Below are 15,492 nucleotides of genomic sequence, written 5' to 3' on the forward strand. Positions count from 1 at the left end.
AGGTTTGGGATTTCTGACCTGTAGTTAATCTACTATCCCCCAGAATATTCAGTTCTGTATAAAAATGTATCACTAAACAATATTGGAATTGCCTTTATATATTTTACAATATTTTGAAAATAGCCAATTTGATGTCTTAAATCTTCTCTTCAGTTTCAATTTCTTCAAACAATCCTAAAAATAAAATATTTATTTGAAGTTGATGAACTTAATAATGGAATGAGGCATGGGATGGTCAAGTGAACAGGCTATATTCCGACCTGAACTCATAGCTCATAGCTCACAATCCTGAAGAAGATCTGCCTACCATGATTCATTGTACTCAATTCTATTTTATTTGCAATTCTATTCTATTTTTTTTGCTTTTTTGTTTCTTCTATTTATTACATTTTGACTTTAACAATTCATCTCTCAAAATAAAATTATTATAAAAGAGGTCTCATTAAAAACAGCTTTGGAGACAAAGAGCCATTAGAAAAGGAAAAACCAGAATTTGAAACTACCCATAAAGGTCTTGTTTATAGTAGCTTAAAACTCTCTTGTTACAGTGCTTTTACCTTTCAAAGTAAGGTAAAAGTAACTCCTTGAATAGAGGATTGCTTTGATCAGAGGGATCTATACAGGGAGTCCTTAACTTTCAACCATTCATTTAGTGACCATTCAAAGTTACAACAGCATTGAAAAAAGTGCTGTTTATGACTGTTTTTCACACTTAAGACCACTGCAGCATCCCCATGGTCATTGAGATCAAAATTCAGGTGCCTGGCAACTGGTTCATATTTATGATGGCTGCAGCGTCCCAGGATCATGTGATCACCTTTTGCGACCTTCTGACAAGCAAAGTCAATGGGGAAGCCAGATTCACTTAACAACCATGTTAGTAACTTAACAACTGCAGTGATTCACATAACAACTGTTGCAAAATGGGGCAAAACTCATTTAACAATTGTCTCCTCTTTAGCAACAGAAATTTTGGGCTCATTTGTGATCATAAGTTGAAGACTATCTGTATTTGTAAATGAGGGGAGTATGAACTAAAGTGCTCTACATCTGTAGGGACTCTCTATCCCTTCAAAAACTCCTAAACCCAAAAAACTCCTAGCCTAATGCCTGAAATTGTATTTGCTTTGAAAATGCATTAATTATTCCTTAATATTTTAGATTTCAGCATCTTTTCAATGTAACTGATCTATAAACTTAGGAAAAGACTTTTATTGTTAATGTGCTTTCAAAAGACAATAGAAACCACTGGTCCCACAATATTTTATAAAGTAATAAATTGATTTCTGCACCAGCTTTAGCAGATGCCTTTATTGTCATTATTATGAAAATGGAATGCTGCTATCAAAGACATATTTAGAGATAATGATGCTCTGGAAACTTTTAACTTAAAAGTATAAGATTCAGAATGTTCAAATGCATAAGATACTCTGACTTTGTTCCAATGAACATTACTATTTTTCATTATTCAAACAAGAATGGATTATGATTTACTTGTGCATATCTGTGACCCATGGAATTAAATATCCAAACTTCTTCATTTCATACAGGCTTGTAAACCAAGAATATATGATAACAGCTACTCTGAGAAGTCTATGGTGCTATTACATTAAATACATCCCATACTTTCATTATAAATAAAGAAAAACATATTTACATTTTGAAATCCAAATTCATAATTTTCCTATGCAATTCCCAATCCTAAAAAATATTAAGCTTCTCAGAATAAACAAAGGTGCCTATATAATTGTACACCGTAATGGAATCCACATGTGTATGATAGTAAAAATTGCAAAACATTTGTACACCAGCAGTGGATATAAACATGTATTTATAAAGAAATGTACACAAAATGTATTCATTCAGTTTTGTTAAGTGATACAAAAATGGGATAAAAGGAGTTTCATGCCTGGCAAACAAATGAAGAGGTTCACCTATTTCTAGTTTTCATGAGGCACTTCAGCACAGATGTGGAAAAGTTCAAAGACAATGTAAGAAGTGGGGGGGTCATGGGCATCCAAATGTGTAAATAGTTGTAAGGGTGAACAAAATGGTCATTATAGTTAAATCGTATTAATATGTCATTCAAAGATTCTGGGAATCTATATCCTTACTAGATCACAAAACCATCTTTCAGGAGACACAACTTCTTTAACCAAAAGTTCTGTGGTACACTTTAGAGATCAAATTAATTTAGGATACAACTAAAGGATTCTTTCCACTTTGATCTGGTCACCCCTCTCTTAAAGTTTTCGGAGGTATCTTTACACTCTGTAACTTTTAAATTAGCCCTTAAGTGTAAAGTCTTTTCCTCCAACTCTTCTTCATTCCCTTTTTCTTTCATCTTATTGGCAGTCTCTCTACCCCATCTCTTCATTTTATATTGTTCCCCTGGTGCTCTTTTGACAGGCTTCTGGATGATGCAGAATGTTACTTTAATTTTCCTTTCTTTTCAAATCTCAAACGTGTGTTTTTTTCTAACTGCAATAAAAATAAGCTCAGTGTGAGAAGGAAATATTAAACCCTCTTTGTGTGCGCGTTATATTCCTTCTACCCCAGGCTTTTTTTTTTTTTTAAAAAAGTACAGTGTTTCTTTAAAAGTCTCCATCTGCGTTTCCCATTTGATGCGCCTCTAAGGTTTCGTGTGATTAATCGTTGCGTACTTGGCTTTGGTTGGAGGGGCTGGGGATGCGAGTTAAGCCCTCCCTCTCTCGAATTTCTCCTCCTAAACTTGTTACTCACATCCCAAACTTTAAAAGTGTTTCCTGGGCTCAGTCGTTTCATAGCGAGGAAGCGCCCGACCTGGGAAGGAGGAGGATATTGTCCTGCGGACATTGAGGAAGAATTTTGCCAGATTTCCCGAACGACTCGACCCGTGACCTGTTAAAGGCAGAAGCCACACTGTGCCTTCTCTCCTCGGTTCTTATTTTCTGCCAAATTTCTTTGCTCTCCGACGATTTCATTCGGAAGCGCCCGCGTGCCGAAGCCAAAGGGCTCCATGAATCCACCTGTCGCCAGGAGCTGTATGAGGAATCCTCACGCTCCCTCCATACTCTGGGAATGCCTGAGCCGCCCCCTCGTCGAGAACCGAGGATCCGCCAGGCCGCCCAACAATCCTCCAGCCCCTGTTCTGCTCCCCCTGAAACCAGGCGTGGGGGGTTACGTGGATTTCTCGGTCCCCTGCCAGGCTACGGCTCCACAGAGCCTTCCTTGCGCTGAACGCGCTTTCGAAGCACCTGGCATTTCCTTCCAGCCGCCCGCTTGGCATGTGGCGGCTTCTGAGAGCAAGCTCATGCTGCCGGCGGAGTTGGCTTCGGGATCCGGGGGGCTAGAAGAGGGCAGCTCCACCTTGGGGGAGACCAGCAAAAATAACCTCATCGCAGGGAATGTGGCAAGCGACGCTGAGAATAAAGCAGTCCAATGGAGAATGGAAAAAACAGGTAGGTGGCCTGGATGTGGGTTGGCCGGCTTGATTTTCTCTCAGTGCATTTATACATCGAATCCTTAATTTCTGTATTAACTCATTTTCCGGATATGCCCAATCCCTTGCATCATAAGCTTAACCAAATGGGCAGTTTGCAAGTTACAAAGAAAGAAGCAAACATTAAAGTTAAGTCAGATTTTCATGACTTTGAAGGTTTTCAGAAGAAATAAGATCAGAAACAAACGTCACAAGAAAGAGCAGGGATAAAGAAACAGAAACTGTGAGATATTCACTGATAATATAACTGAGTTCATGCCCCATGCGTAACCAGGATTTCTTTAGCCGTGGTTTGTTGAATATAGGTTGATGGGTTTGCTGCACTAGAGACCATAACACAAACAATAGTTTGCAAATGTAGCATACTAAGAAAAATCCAGGCTAACTACATTTTAAGACAATACTTGAATCCAACAACCCAAGGAAAAATCAATTTGTGAATATCTAAATGTCAATAATGAGAGCAGCTGACTAGGTCTAAGGAAGGAGGGCAAATTTCCATAGCCAAGACATCACTGGACCCTCTGGCATCCTAGCTAACTTTATTATAAATAGAGCAGAGCCCCTTGAAAGGATGTGACCATATTCTTTTAGGCTGTTCTTAATAGAGATTTTATTCAATGTGGTGTTTAAAATATAATCAGTTTTCCAGGTTAGTGTATTCTATGAGCCCAATAATAGGCTAATTTTATGCACATTAACAAAACATACGTGCTATTTTACGTATCGTGCATAATATGCTTAAACAAATAAACTAAGGTTAATAATAATTTAACCTCACAACTCAACCTCACCCGATCCTATTTAGTGTGCTGTATAAATCTAGCAGATAATTCTCAAGAGATCTATGTGCTAGATTTAGATTGCTTTGATACAAACTGGCTTTAAAGAGATGGAGACATCATGATCTGAAAAGAATCTTGGGAATTATTTTGGAACAGGAGGAATAATATGTGATCTTCCAAGTCTTCAATGGCCAACAAACAGAGAGATGGAAAAAGGAATCCAACAACATTTGGAAGGCCAGAGGTTGCCATGTGTGTGTTAAGGTCCCAGGGGAAACTAGTTCTAAAGAAATGAGGCTCCTCTTTCATTTTGGACTGATGACCATAAAAGCATCTCTGGAATTTCTTTAAATGATAAGTGGGACTCTAAGTATCAAAACTTGACCACTGCTCTGTCTCTGAAAAAGAGAGAAAAGTGGAAGTTGGATTTATTTAAAATAAGAGCATAGCTGATTCCACTTTGAAATGTGACTATTTTCAGGATATGGTAATTCCAGTTTACTGGATTACAAATGACTGTTTACTGGTTTCCAAGATTACCAGTTTGTAACCTGGAGACGTTGTATAGCCACTCTCTAAAGAGAAGACTTTGAGAGAATGGCAGTTTGTCTTTTACTGCCAGAGCAAGGACACCTGAATAGAAAGGTGTGGTAAAGTATTAATAAGAATGTCCCATTTTTCAATTACTTCCCTTATTTATATGCAGGGAATGAGACTGCACTCTGGCAGGTGAGGTAGGAGGTTGATACTGAGATATCAATGGAATAATGAAGTGGTACAGTGGATGAGTCTATCAAAAGGAACTACATTATTTTTACTCACAGTCTGGCAACTCTGATTTGAAAGGATTTGGCTGAAGGGGAGGTATACTGTGGCTAACACATAATCTAAGATTAGGTTCTGCTCTCTTCTAGATGTGCTGGCTACTCCGTGGTGTGATGCTATTCAAGTGAGCACAAGTGAGTATTCTTGTTCATTGGACTATGCATTTTATGGAGTTAAATGCTGATCGCATTGGCCCATCTCATTAAATCTGGCAGAGAAGGTATGTTGTGGGCACTATTTGCCAAGGACCTAGTTTGTTTGGTCCCAGGAGGCGGGCTTTTCAACTGGGGTGGTGCTCACTCTATGGAAGATTTTTCCCTCCCTGAAGTCAGGTTGGGTCCATCCCTGTTTTCATTCTAGAAGCCCTTCAAGATCTGGTTGTGTCACCAGGCCTGGGAGCCACCGGGGACTGGAGACATTTTTTAGATGGCAGCGGTGTAGCTGATCTTTTACTCTCTCCATGTAGTTAGTATATTTTATTTTTTTTAGTGTTTTATCTTGAAAAATGTCTTTTTATATTTTATAATGATTGCTTTTTATACCTTTCTGGTTTTATTGATTGCTGTATGCCACCCAGAATAATTTCCTGTGAAATGAACTGTCATATAAAGGTGATTAATAAATAAAAATAAAGCCACTAGTTCCTGCATGAGACCTACATCGTTTGAGATTTGGTGAGTTGCTTTTTTCTAAACCAAATCCCAGCTAATGGCAAAATTCTGCATTTGGTTGAAGCTGGTGACCAGAGATAAACAATAGTCAGTCCCAATAGCAAGTTTGGTCTAATGGTGAAAGAAGTCAAAATCCAAGAAAATTCAAGGACCTTTTTCCTGGATTCTTTAGGATCAGAAAAAAAGCAATGATTAATCCCAAATAGATAAAATATTTGTTTAGTCTGTCTTTTGCCTTAAAAAGGCCAACTCCAGTTCCCTAGTCTTGAAAAACATTCCAGACTTAGATGAAGTCGGTGAATATGTACAGGAAGCATATGTTTCCCCCCCCCCCGTCTTTCTGTGTGTATGTATGTAATGTGTGTGTGTGTGTGTGTGTGTGTGTGTTTGCTTTAAAATTCAAGTACATTTCCCTTTCATCTGTTACCAGATTTTCATTGCATTGTTACCAGCTGCTTTCTGTTTTTCAGGCTCCTGACCTGGTATAAGTGCATGATGAATAGGAAGCTTATTTTTCATCATTTACAGTAATGATGAACAAGATACTTAAGTATCCATCAGGGTATTTCTTTCTCTGTTTCAAAGTGAAAGATTGGTATTTTCTAGAATCTGCCTGCTCCCTCTTATTTCCTCTACCATATATCATCTAACTGTATCTTTTGAAGCATTTGGAGAGTGATGTTCCATAGAAATTTTGCAGTGGTAATTTGCCTGGGTCCTATTTTCTGCTTGTAGCAAACCACATTCTGGTTTATGCATAATTTATTTTGTAGCTTTTTCATTTTTGTTCATTTTGTACCAATAACTTAGGATTCTTTTGATTTTTTTTCCTCTATTCTTATTCCTAGCTTCAAGCTATGTTCACACATCTTGCTAGCTACTAGTTTAACTAAACCATCATTTGTTGAGTCATTGAATGTTCTGGGTTCATGCAATGGACCGAGCTTCCAATGACTAAGCCTAGAATTTGTGGGAGGGGGGTTGCTTGTGTGCTCTCCTGATGGGCTTGGTTTGACATAAAGATAAATATCTCCCTTCTATAGAGAGCCAGGGTGGAGTCCGTGGCAACCTTACAACCAATTCCAAGAAAGAAACCAACAGCTCCAGAGCACGTAAGGAGCGCACTGCATTTACTAAGGACCAGCTGCGGGAGCTTGAGATGGAATTTACTCACCACAATTATCTGACGAGGCTCCGAAGATATGAGATTGCTGTGAACCTTGATTTGACAGAAAGACAGGTGAAACTTTTCTGCTTGGTCTGCCTCTGCCTGAAGCAGTCTCCTTCTGCCCGCCCCCCCCAGCCCATGAACCTTAAAGTAGCTGAGATTGAAAAACACTAGCCCAAAGCAGGGAAAGAAGTTTGGGAGTGTTCAATACCTGCTCACTTATAAGTATCCCAATTTTTTAAAGGGAGAAAGAAGGTCACCCACTTCCAAATAATATCAACATACCTTCTCCTATCAGTACAGAGTTTGTTTGTTTGTATCACACTTTTATTATTATTTACAATAACTCAAGGCAGTGAACATCCAACACACCTTGCTCTCCTATTTTCCCCACAACAACAACCCTCTGAGGTTAGTTGGGCTGAGAGAGAGTGATTGGCCTAAGGTCACCCAGCTGGCTTTCATGGTTAAGGTAGAACTAGAACTCACAGTCTCCTGGTTCCTAGCCTGATATCTTAATGACTAGACTAGGGGTAGGCAACCTCGGCTCTTTTATGACTCGTGGACTTCAACTCCCAGAATTCCTGAGCCAGCATAGCATAGCATAGCATGCTATGCTGGCTCAGGAATTCTGGGAGTTGAAGTCCACAAGTCATAAAAGAGCCAAGATTGCCTACCCCTGAGTCCTAGAGCCTTAGGTTTGACTTAGAACAGAAAAACTTCCCAAGAAGCTCACAGTTATCTAACATGCAGTTACGTTCAATTTAAATTAATCAGAACTGTGTCCTGTTTCTTGTGCAGATCAAAGTATGGTTTCAGAACCGCAGGATGAAATGGAAACGTGTGAAAGGACAGCCAGTGTCACCCCAGAACCACACCGAAGAGATGGACCCTGCTGTCTCCTTAAGTCCAGAGTAGCCTGTTCTCTAATAAACTGATCTCTATCAACCTTGTAAGAATATTGGGGATACTGTTATTAAGCAAATAATCCTCCCTAAGATTTATTTAATGTCTTTGGTGTTGGAGGCAGGAAATAGAGCCAGTGGTGCTTCCCAGAATGACAGATTGCTTTACTCTCTTTTTCTTGGAGTGAGTAAATCAAGAAGGAAAAAAGACAAGGAATTGTGCAGAGAGAGATTCCCAACAATTCTGTGGTTGAAATCAATACCTTTTTAGAACAAAAAAGCTAACTTTGAAACTACCTCGAGTCCAAATTACTGCCTAGGTTCTCATTCTTAAAGCAATATTGTTGCAACTTTGAAGCAGCAACCCTGCTGTTCACACATATTGTTTGGTTAGCCTCCTGTGATCTCATAAAGGAACTCTTACAGAGCTAATCTCTGGAGATTTCCACGTGAAAACAAATGCTTCCTTCAATGAATTGGATAAGCATACATGCTATGTGCTTTTAATGGCAAAATCAAAAGATGGGTAAACTGCCCAAGACATTGAGGTTTATTGAAAGATGGCACAGATACATTATCATTGCAGTTATGAAATTCACTGCTCTCACCATTCAGTTCTCCAAAGCCTCTGTAAATACTGTTTTTGTTTTGTATTTGTAGTGATTTTAAAGGATGGCCTTGAAGATCTGGTACCAAGACAACAATCAGCTAAATGTGGCTTGAGTCCAGACCAAGAAAGTGCTTTATGGAAATGCTTCAAACAACCCCATCCCCTATTCACATGAAGATAAAAGGAGAAAAAGGGGAAGCACACTGACACTTGCAAGCTTGATATCAGCCTCATAGCATAGAACAGGTTAAGAAGTAGAAACCACGCAGACCTATTTTTATTAGAACAGCTATAATAACACTCTTGCAACTCATTATGAATTAATCGACAACCTATATTATACCTAAAGTAGCCACAGGGCAAGATATGTGGCAAATAAATTTAATAATAATAATAATAATAAAGCATATTTTACTTGATTTATGTCTTTGTTTTATATAATGTTGCTTGTCCCCAAATGAATAGCCTCCATGATTTATAATTTTTTATTTAATAGGTTTGCCTTAGATAGAGCCAGTAGTTGGTCCATTAGAAAATGCTGCATCCCAGATGGCCCAGATGAAGTGTTCTAATGTTCATATCTGTAATGTCTTACATGAGTAGAGTGCTCTGTGAGAAAGCTAAATATTTGTATGTATTTTTTCCTTCAATTCAATCATGTCTGATTCTTAGGGGCTGCTGGAAAAGTCCCTGTAGTTTCCTTGGCAAGTTTTTTCAGAAGTGGTTTTGTCACGGCCTCCTTCCTAGAGCTGAGAGAAATACCTAGTTATTTGTGCCTAACGCATTCCTGAATTCCTGTTTCCCAATTTCTAGCCTGATGCCTTAACCTACTACCCCAAAACTGATTCTCTTGTGTACAAGAGCAATTCTAAAACAAAAATGAAACATTTGTATAGAACATACACTACCTCAGAGCAGTGAGATATTTCAGTTCAGTTATTTTGGGAAGAAACCATTAGAGGAGTGTGATACTTCTGTTATATTTATTTTCACATATGGAAACTGAATATGAAGGAGAGATTTGTACCCTTAATTTTCCAAACAAAGTTATGTTCTTCATATTTCTTGAAGAGAACAGCAGCTATATTTCTCCTTTGCAGACAAAATTTCAGCCCTGACTACCACAATTGTTCAAATTAACACATTAGTTATCAAGTAGGAAATTTAAAAAAAAACCTTCCAGAACAGCCTACCATTTTTTAAAAAAGCAGGTAACCACATAGATACATAAAACTGATCATGCTTCAGAACAACAGCTCCCATCAATCCAAGGAATCACGGTCAATTTTTAAAGATGTTGGAAGAGACACTAATTTAGGTAGAGTGACTCAGTTTTCAGCTCCATGTCTCTTCCCACAAAAAGGTTCTGTTCCTATTTGGACCCAGATTATACCATTTTTAACTGGAGTCACAACAGATCAGAGTGATCTGTTATTTCAGGAACATCTTTGCCCCTCTTCATTAATAAATTGCTTATCATCCTCCTGAGAAGAGTCTGCCATATCCCTCACACGTGGATGGCCCTGTTTCTGCAACTTGCATATTGGATCTGTTGTTACTCTCAGGAAGTACTTAATATTAATTAACTCTTCTTTCTGAATTTGTATGACACACTAGCTGAATTAGAGTAAGCAACCGTACACTTCACACAAGTTACTGTGGGTGCTGAATGGCAGGGATCCCAGAAAGGATCAGGTTATTCAGTTGTACAACAATTCTGGAGTAGCACATCTCAACTTGCTTAATGAATTCACTCATTTTCTATGCTGATGTAATACAGTAGGTCCTAAAACAAACAGGATGTGCTAAGCCATACAAAACTAGCCAGGGTTTAAAGTTTAAGGTACTGTATCAAGTTTACGAAACCTAATTAGGCAACTTATGTGAATCCAGTTTCTGTTTCTCTTCAGCATGAACAGTCTTTTGCTCACACATGGAATCAAAAGACATGGGCGTTGAGTCAACTTTTTGTTGCTATTGAGAGCAGATTTTCCAATCTAAGTAGGTCCAAGTACGTTTCTTCAGAACCATGAAGACTTAAAACGAGCCAAGTGCAAAACAAATACTTAGGCAGGTAAATATCTGCAAAAGTTTAACATGTTCTGTGAACATGCTCCATCCAATAATTTGAGATTCGTATCAGAATTGAGTGCAGGTGGTTAATTTATTTTAGTTCAGTTGTATTGTTAATTTTTTTGTGAGAAACCCTCTATTGCAAAAAATACAGAGATCAAGCAGGTCTAAAAAAATCAATGCAAGTATGGTTGTGACAAGGAGTGCTCCTTGGATTTTTGCCAAAACAGGACAAAAACCCTTTTCAAATTCTTTGAGCTCAGTTTTTAATTTTGAAACCAATAAAAAGTAATAGTGGTAATAGTCCTGGAGGGAATTAAACTGCAAAAAAGCCACCTCTTTTTCCTTTTACCGAAGGAGAATTCTGGTCTGAACAACCAACAAACAATATTAAGACAGATTGGTGTTTGCAGCACCACGGATAGCTCCTAGCAGAAAACTTAACTGCAAGTTGGTAACTAAGCCAACTAAACTATTTATGGGCCAACAGATTCAAATTTGGATTTGAGTAGTGACATTTTTCAGATATCCTTGGTATATCTGTAGCTCCTTTATTGGGATCCATATTTTGCAGAAAATATGGATGTGGGCAGAACAGACTTTTTTAAGATCAATATTCTGGGACAGGCTTTAATTGTGCTTTACAATATTTTTTTCCAGAAACTGAGGTTTACTTCTGGTTTTTGGCAAAAGCTGTCCATAGCGAACAATGATTTCATCCAATAACCATGGTGTTCACTTTACGACCACTGACTTAATAACGTTTATGGCATTGACTTAATAACCAGTGCAAAAAATTCCTAAAATTTAGTTTGTCATGCTATAACCCTGTTTTATGATTGTCATGATTTACAACTATATTTGCCAGGCTCAATTAGGGTCATTAGTTGAGAACTACCTGCACCTGGTTATCTACAGAGCAACACCTTTGAAACTCCTCAGAGTCTCTTGGGTAACCATAGCCACTGTCCTACTCCTGCCCTAGGATTTTCAGTGGTTTTACACTTGAAATTCAAGAGTCACATTTACAAGAGCCCTCTCTGCCCGAAAAACAGCCAGTTAATACCAGATGGGTCCTGGTATTATAATGGAAGTTTCTCTTCCATTCTGTGCAGAAAAGCAGAGGGGAGGAAGCAAAGGCATCAGAACATGTTTGGTTTCTGTAATGAGATAATTCCAGAGATTGGCCAAGTGAGACTCCCTATCCATGGAAAAAAAATCACTCTGCACTACATCTATGGAAGAATTCCTCTTTCTATACCCTAATTACCTACTGTAGCTGTCCATGGTGCAGGCAGTGATATGTGTAAAGTGACATCATGATGCTAAAGATACAACCTATATTCTTGCATCAAATGTCAATACTTAAATGTGTAAGGACGGAATGTGCATAATGACATCAAGACATATGTCATCATTTTGTCATAATTTCCATTTGCTGTGGATGGTTACACCTACTTAATTAGCTTGACTTCTCAAGATTCCATAAGATCCACTGCATCGTGGGATAGCCAAAGACTTTAGATCAGTATATCTTTTATTATGTAAGAGACCAATGATTGACTAGGAAATAGATATCAATTTCTTCACAAGGTTGTTAGGCAGAGGTTTCATTCATTCATTCTATTCATTCATTTCATTCTATTCATTCATTCATCATTCATTCATCAAATTTACATAGCTGCCCATCTCACCAAATGCAACTGGGTGGTACAGAGCTATCAAACAAGTATCACTTGTTTATTCTAAAGCTGAATTGACCAATTCTGCTTTCAACATTAAGCTAGCAAATAATTTTATCTGTACTTAGAACCAAAACCAAATTTTGCCAAGTTTTTCCAGCTCAGGACTTGGGGTTTTGAGCAGTAGAGCACAGAGAATATGACCTTTTAATATTGCAATGAGCAGGAATTATATTTTGGTACTTTGGGATAATTTAGAAGAGCTAAGAGGTGAAATTGGCATTTCCAGCTTTCACAGAAATGTATGCTACAGCAGGGCTTTTCAGCCTTTTCACCCATTGTATCACTTTTAGGATATAGAAACATCCGAGTATCACCAGTCGCCTAGCAAGGTGTCAAAAACTTGATGACCAAAAAAAGAAAAGAAAAAAAGTGATAAAGTACAGGTAGTCCTCGACTTACAACAGTTCGTTTAGTGACTGTTCGAAGTTACAATGGCACTGAAAAAAGTGCCCCCCAAGCCACAGCTGAGCAAGACATCTGCCTGCCCGCCTGGCGGCACTCTTCCTCCTGTCCGAGGTTTTCATTGTTGTGAGCATTTCTGTTGACGATTGGCAGTGGGGGTGGGGTGGAGGGTGTTTGGTTTTTATTCACCCCGTCTGCTGGGTGATTGCAGCAGGTTTTGGTCACTTCACATGACCCTGGGACACTGTGACTGTCATAAATATGAATCAGTTGCCAAGCATCTGAATGTAAATCACAAGACCCTGGAGATGCTGCAACATTCCAGCTGATCGGTGCTTCTTCTGGGCTCAGCAGAAGCGCCAGGATAATGCTGCTTTCCAGCTGATTGGTGCTTCTTCAGGGCTCAGTAGAAGTGCCAGGATCAGCGCCAAGCTCCAGTTGGAGCCTGGCGCTGATCCTGGTGCTTCCACTGAGCCCTGACAGCCCCGAAGAAGTGCCGATCATCTGGAAAGCGGCATTGATCCTGGTGCTTCCGCTGAGCCCTGACAGCCCTGCAGCTCCAGCCGTCTCTCACTCAGGCTTGTGTGGTGCTGCCACCGGTTCAGCTCATTCCCCTCCCCCACTACCACTTTTCTAGGATGGTCGTGTACCACCTGCCAGGTGCCAATGTACCACAGGTGGTACCCGTACCACTGGTTGAAAAGCCCTGTGCTACAGTACCCATTTTTGTAATTATGTACTTTTTATTTTTACTTTCCACAGTTTTGCATATACCTACATTTTTCCCTTTAGTAGTGACCAAAAGATGGAGAAAATTGGTGTGATATTTTGTAGAGTTCAGGGGTTTTAATTATTTTTCCCCAATAATGTCGTCCAAATGTATAGAGAAGACACCCATCACTATCTCATAAGGCTCATCAAGGTGGAACTGTGTCTCAAAATATCTGCAAGCATCAATGGATATATAACTTGAGCTCCTAATTCCTAAGGCCAGGCATTTCACAGGAATCCAAAGGCTGTGGCCACAACATGCTAAGTGATGGGACTGTTGTGAGGACCCAGACATTACAGAAGGCAAATAATGACTGATGGTATAGTGTGGTGTTTGTATCCAGTGAACTGTAATTTCTTTTAGAACTCATGCCTAAGCCAGGTTAATGGGTTACGAAGGCAGAATTGTCTAGGATGTACAATCTTGCCAGTCAAGTGACCACCCCAAGAAGGTATAGATTTTGGTCTCAAATGGCAAACCCAAATCGAAGGAACCTGCTGCTGATAATAAGCCTCATTTCTCCTCTCCCAACAGCTCTTTTGTTGAAGTATCTTTGGCTCTAATTTGAAGACCAGGCCTTGTGGATTATAATGTGGTGAAAGGCTTCCAGAATGGATATCTGTTGGGGAACCCTTTGCTAGTTAATTCAGAGTAAAAGTGTCCAATAAAAACACAATACTTCCTTTTCCAGGAGGTATCACTTAAGTGAATCTGACTGCTTTCCATTAGGGAGCCAGCCAGAATGCAATGGAAAGCAATGGGTTTTATTTCTCTTCCTCCACTGATGACAAAGCCACAGTAAGGCTTACGTAAACCATCTGATTCCGCCCCCCTGCCTTCTCTCCTTTTTCCTTGATGGAACAAAAGGTAAAAAACCCTTAATGAGGTCAACCTGGCTTCACAACAACAAATTGTTCCAAGAGAAGCTTCCATAAAGTCTTTTATTAATCCTCCCACTGGGCCTATGAGGTAGGAGAAAAGAACAGCACTCAGAATACAAAGTTGGCATGACAGATTCCAAGCCACAAAGTCTTTTGATCCCTTTGACCCAAAGAATTGCTCTTTATCTGTCTAAATTTGCAGCTCTCCTGGGATTCAGGAAAATAAATTCCTGTTCACTGACTATAATACATCTGGATAAACTACAATAATATGACCCAACATTAAATAATTTCTTCCTCTGGATTTCCTCTCTCGCCCTCTGCCCCAAATGGTAATGGATGCCAGAATAGGCTGAGGCAGAAAATACATCTTTTGAGTATAGTGGAGTTAGGTCTGGATTTGAAAGCTGTTCCAGAAGGAAAAGAGGTAGGAGGGGGTGGGGAATGAAAAAAGGAAATTAGGCAATGTATTTGCAATGCAACCCAACTATTAAATGGTAGATATACATTTGAAGTTAAAAGGCACTTTGCAGCAAGCAGATTGAAAAAGAAAGAAGCAAAATACCAGTTCTTGTTTGGGAAAATAATCATTTCAGCTTCTTGGTTTTAATCCCAGGGTAGGACTGAATGGAGGGAAGGACAATCTAATTAATTTCTTAGCTGTTCGCTTTTCTCCTGCCTTCTATATTGCAGCAGCAGTCAGTGGTTGGGTTTTGCCAAGCTCAATGTGTGTGACCTTGGTTAGCAAATCAAGACTGCACAGCCTGCAATCTTTGTTTTTACATAGATGACAAGTAAGGACACAGCTTTATGGAGCACATATTCTCACACTTTTACCTAGTATATAGTTTTTCTTTAGTGGCTTCTTGTCTTATATTTACTTGCTCTGGGATAATTTGTCCCAAAATTGCTTCTGAAATTGGAGATGGACATGTTTGTAATCTGTTACATATCAATAGAACAACTTTCATTTTCAAATGTTCAAAGAACATTTTGGTGTTCTTTTAGGACTTCTCCTATCTCTATTCCACTTCCTTCCCCCTCAACACTGATCCAATAAATAGGTTGACCAGTGAGTGTGAGGATTCCAAAACCACCCAATGATGCAAGCTTCTATATCTAGAGGTGAAGTTGGGTCTGCCTAGTCCTAGTCTACCTTAACCAACCTACTCTA

General features: G+C 39.1%; 1 protein-coding gene across 1 annotated transcript; it reads left to right on the forward strand.

Annotated features, from left to right (window-relative positions):
• The first annotated feature begins 2,998 nt into the window (after nt 1-2,998).
• On the forward strand, nt 2,999-7,848 carry MEOX1 (mesenchyme homeobox 1). The gene is made up of 4 exons (XM_015810386.1): nt 2,999-3,440; nt 5,181-5,225; nt 6,806-7,002; nt 7,732-7,848. Exons 1-4 carry the CDS (start codon nt 2,999-3,001, stop codon nt 7,846-7,848), a joined length of 801 nt encoding a protein of 266 aa, XP_015665872.1.
• The last annotated feature ends 7,644 nt before the right edge of the window (nt 7,849-15,492 follow it).

Source organism: Protobothrops mucrosquamatus, unplaced genomic scaffold (genome assembly GCF_001527695.2).
Source record: "Protobothrops mucrosquamatus isolate PMUCROS unplaced genomic scaffold, P.Mucros_1.0 scaffold10, whole genome shotgun sequence".
Lineage (NCBI taxonomy): Eukaryota > Metazoa > Chordata > Lepidosauria > Squamata > Viperidae > Protobothrops > Protobothrops mucrosquamatus.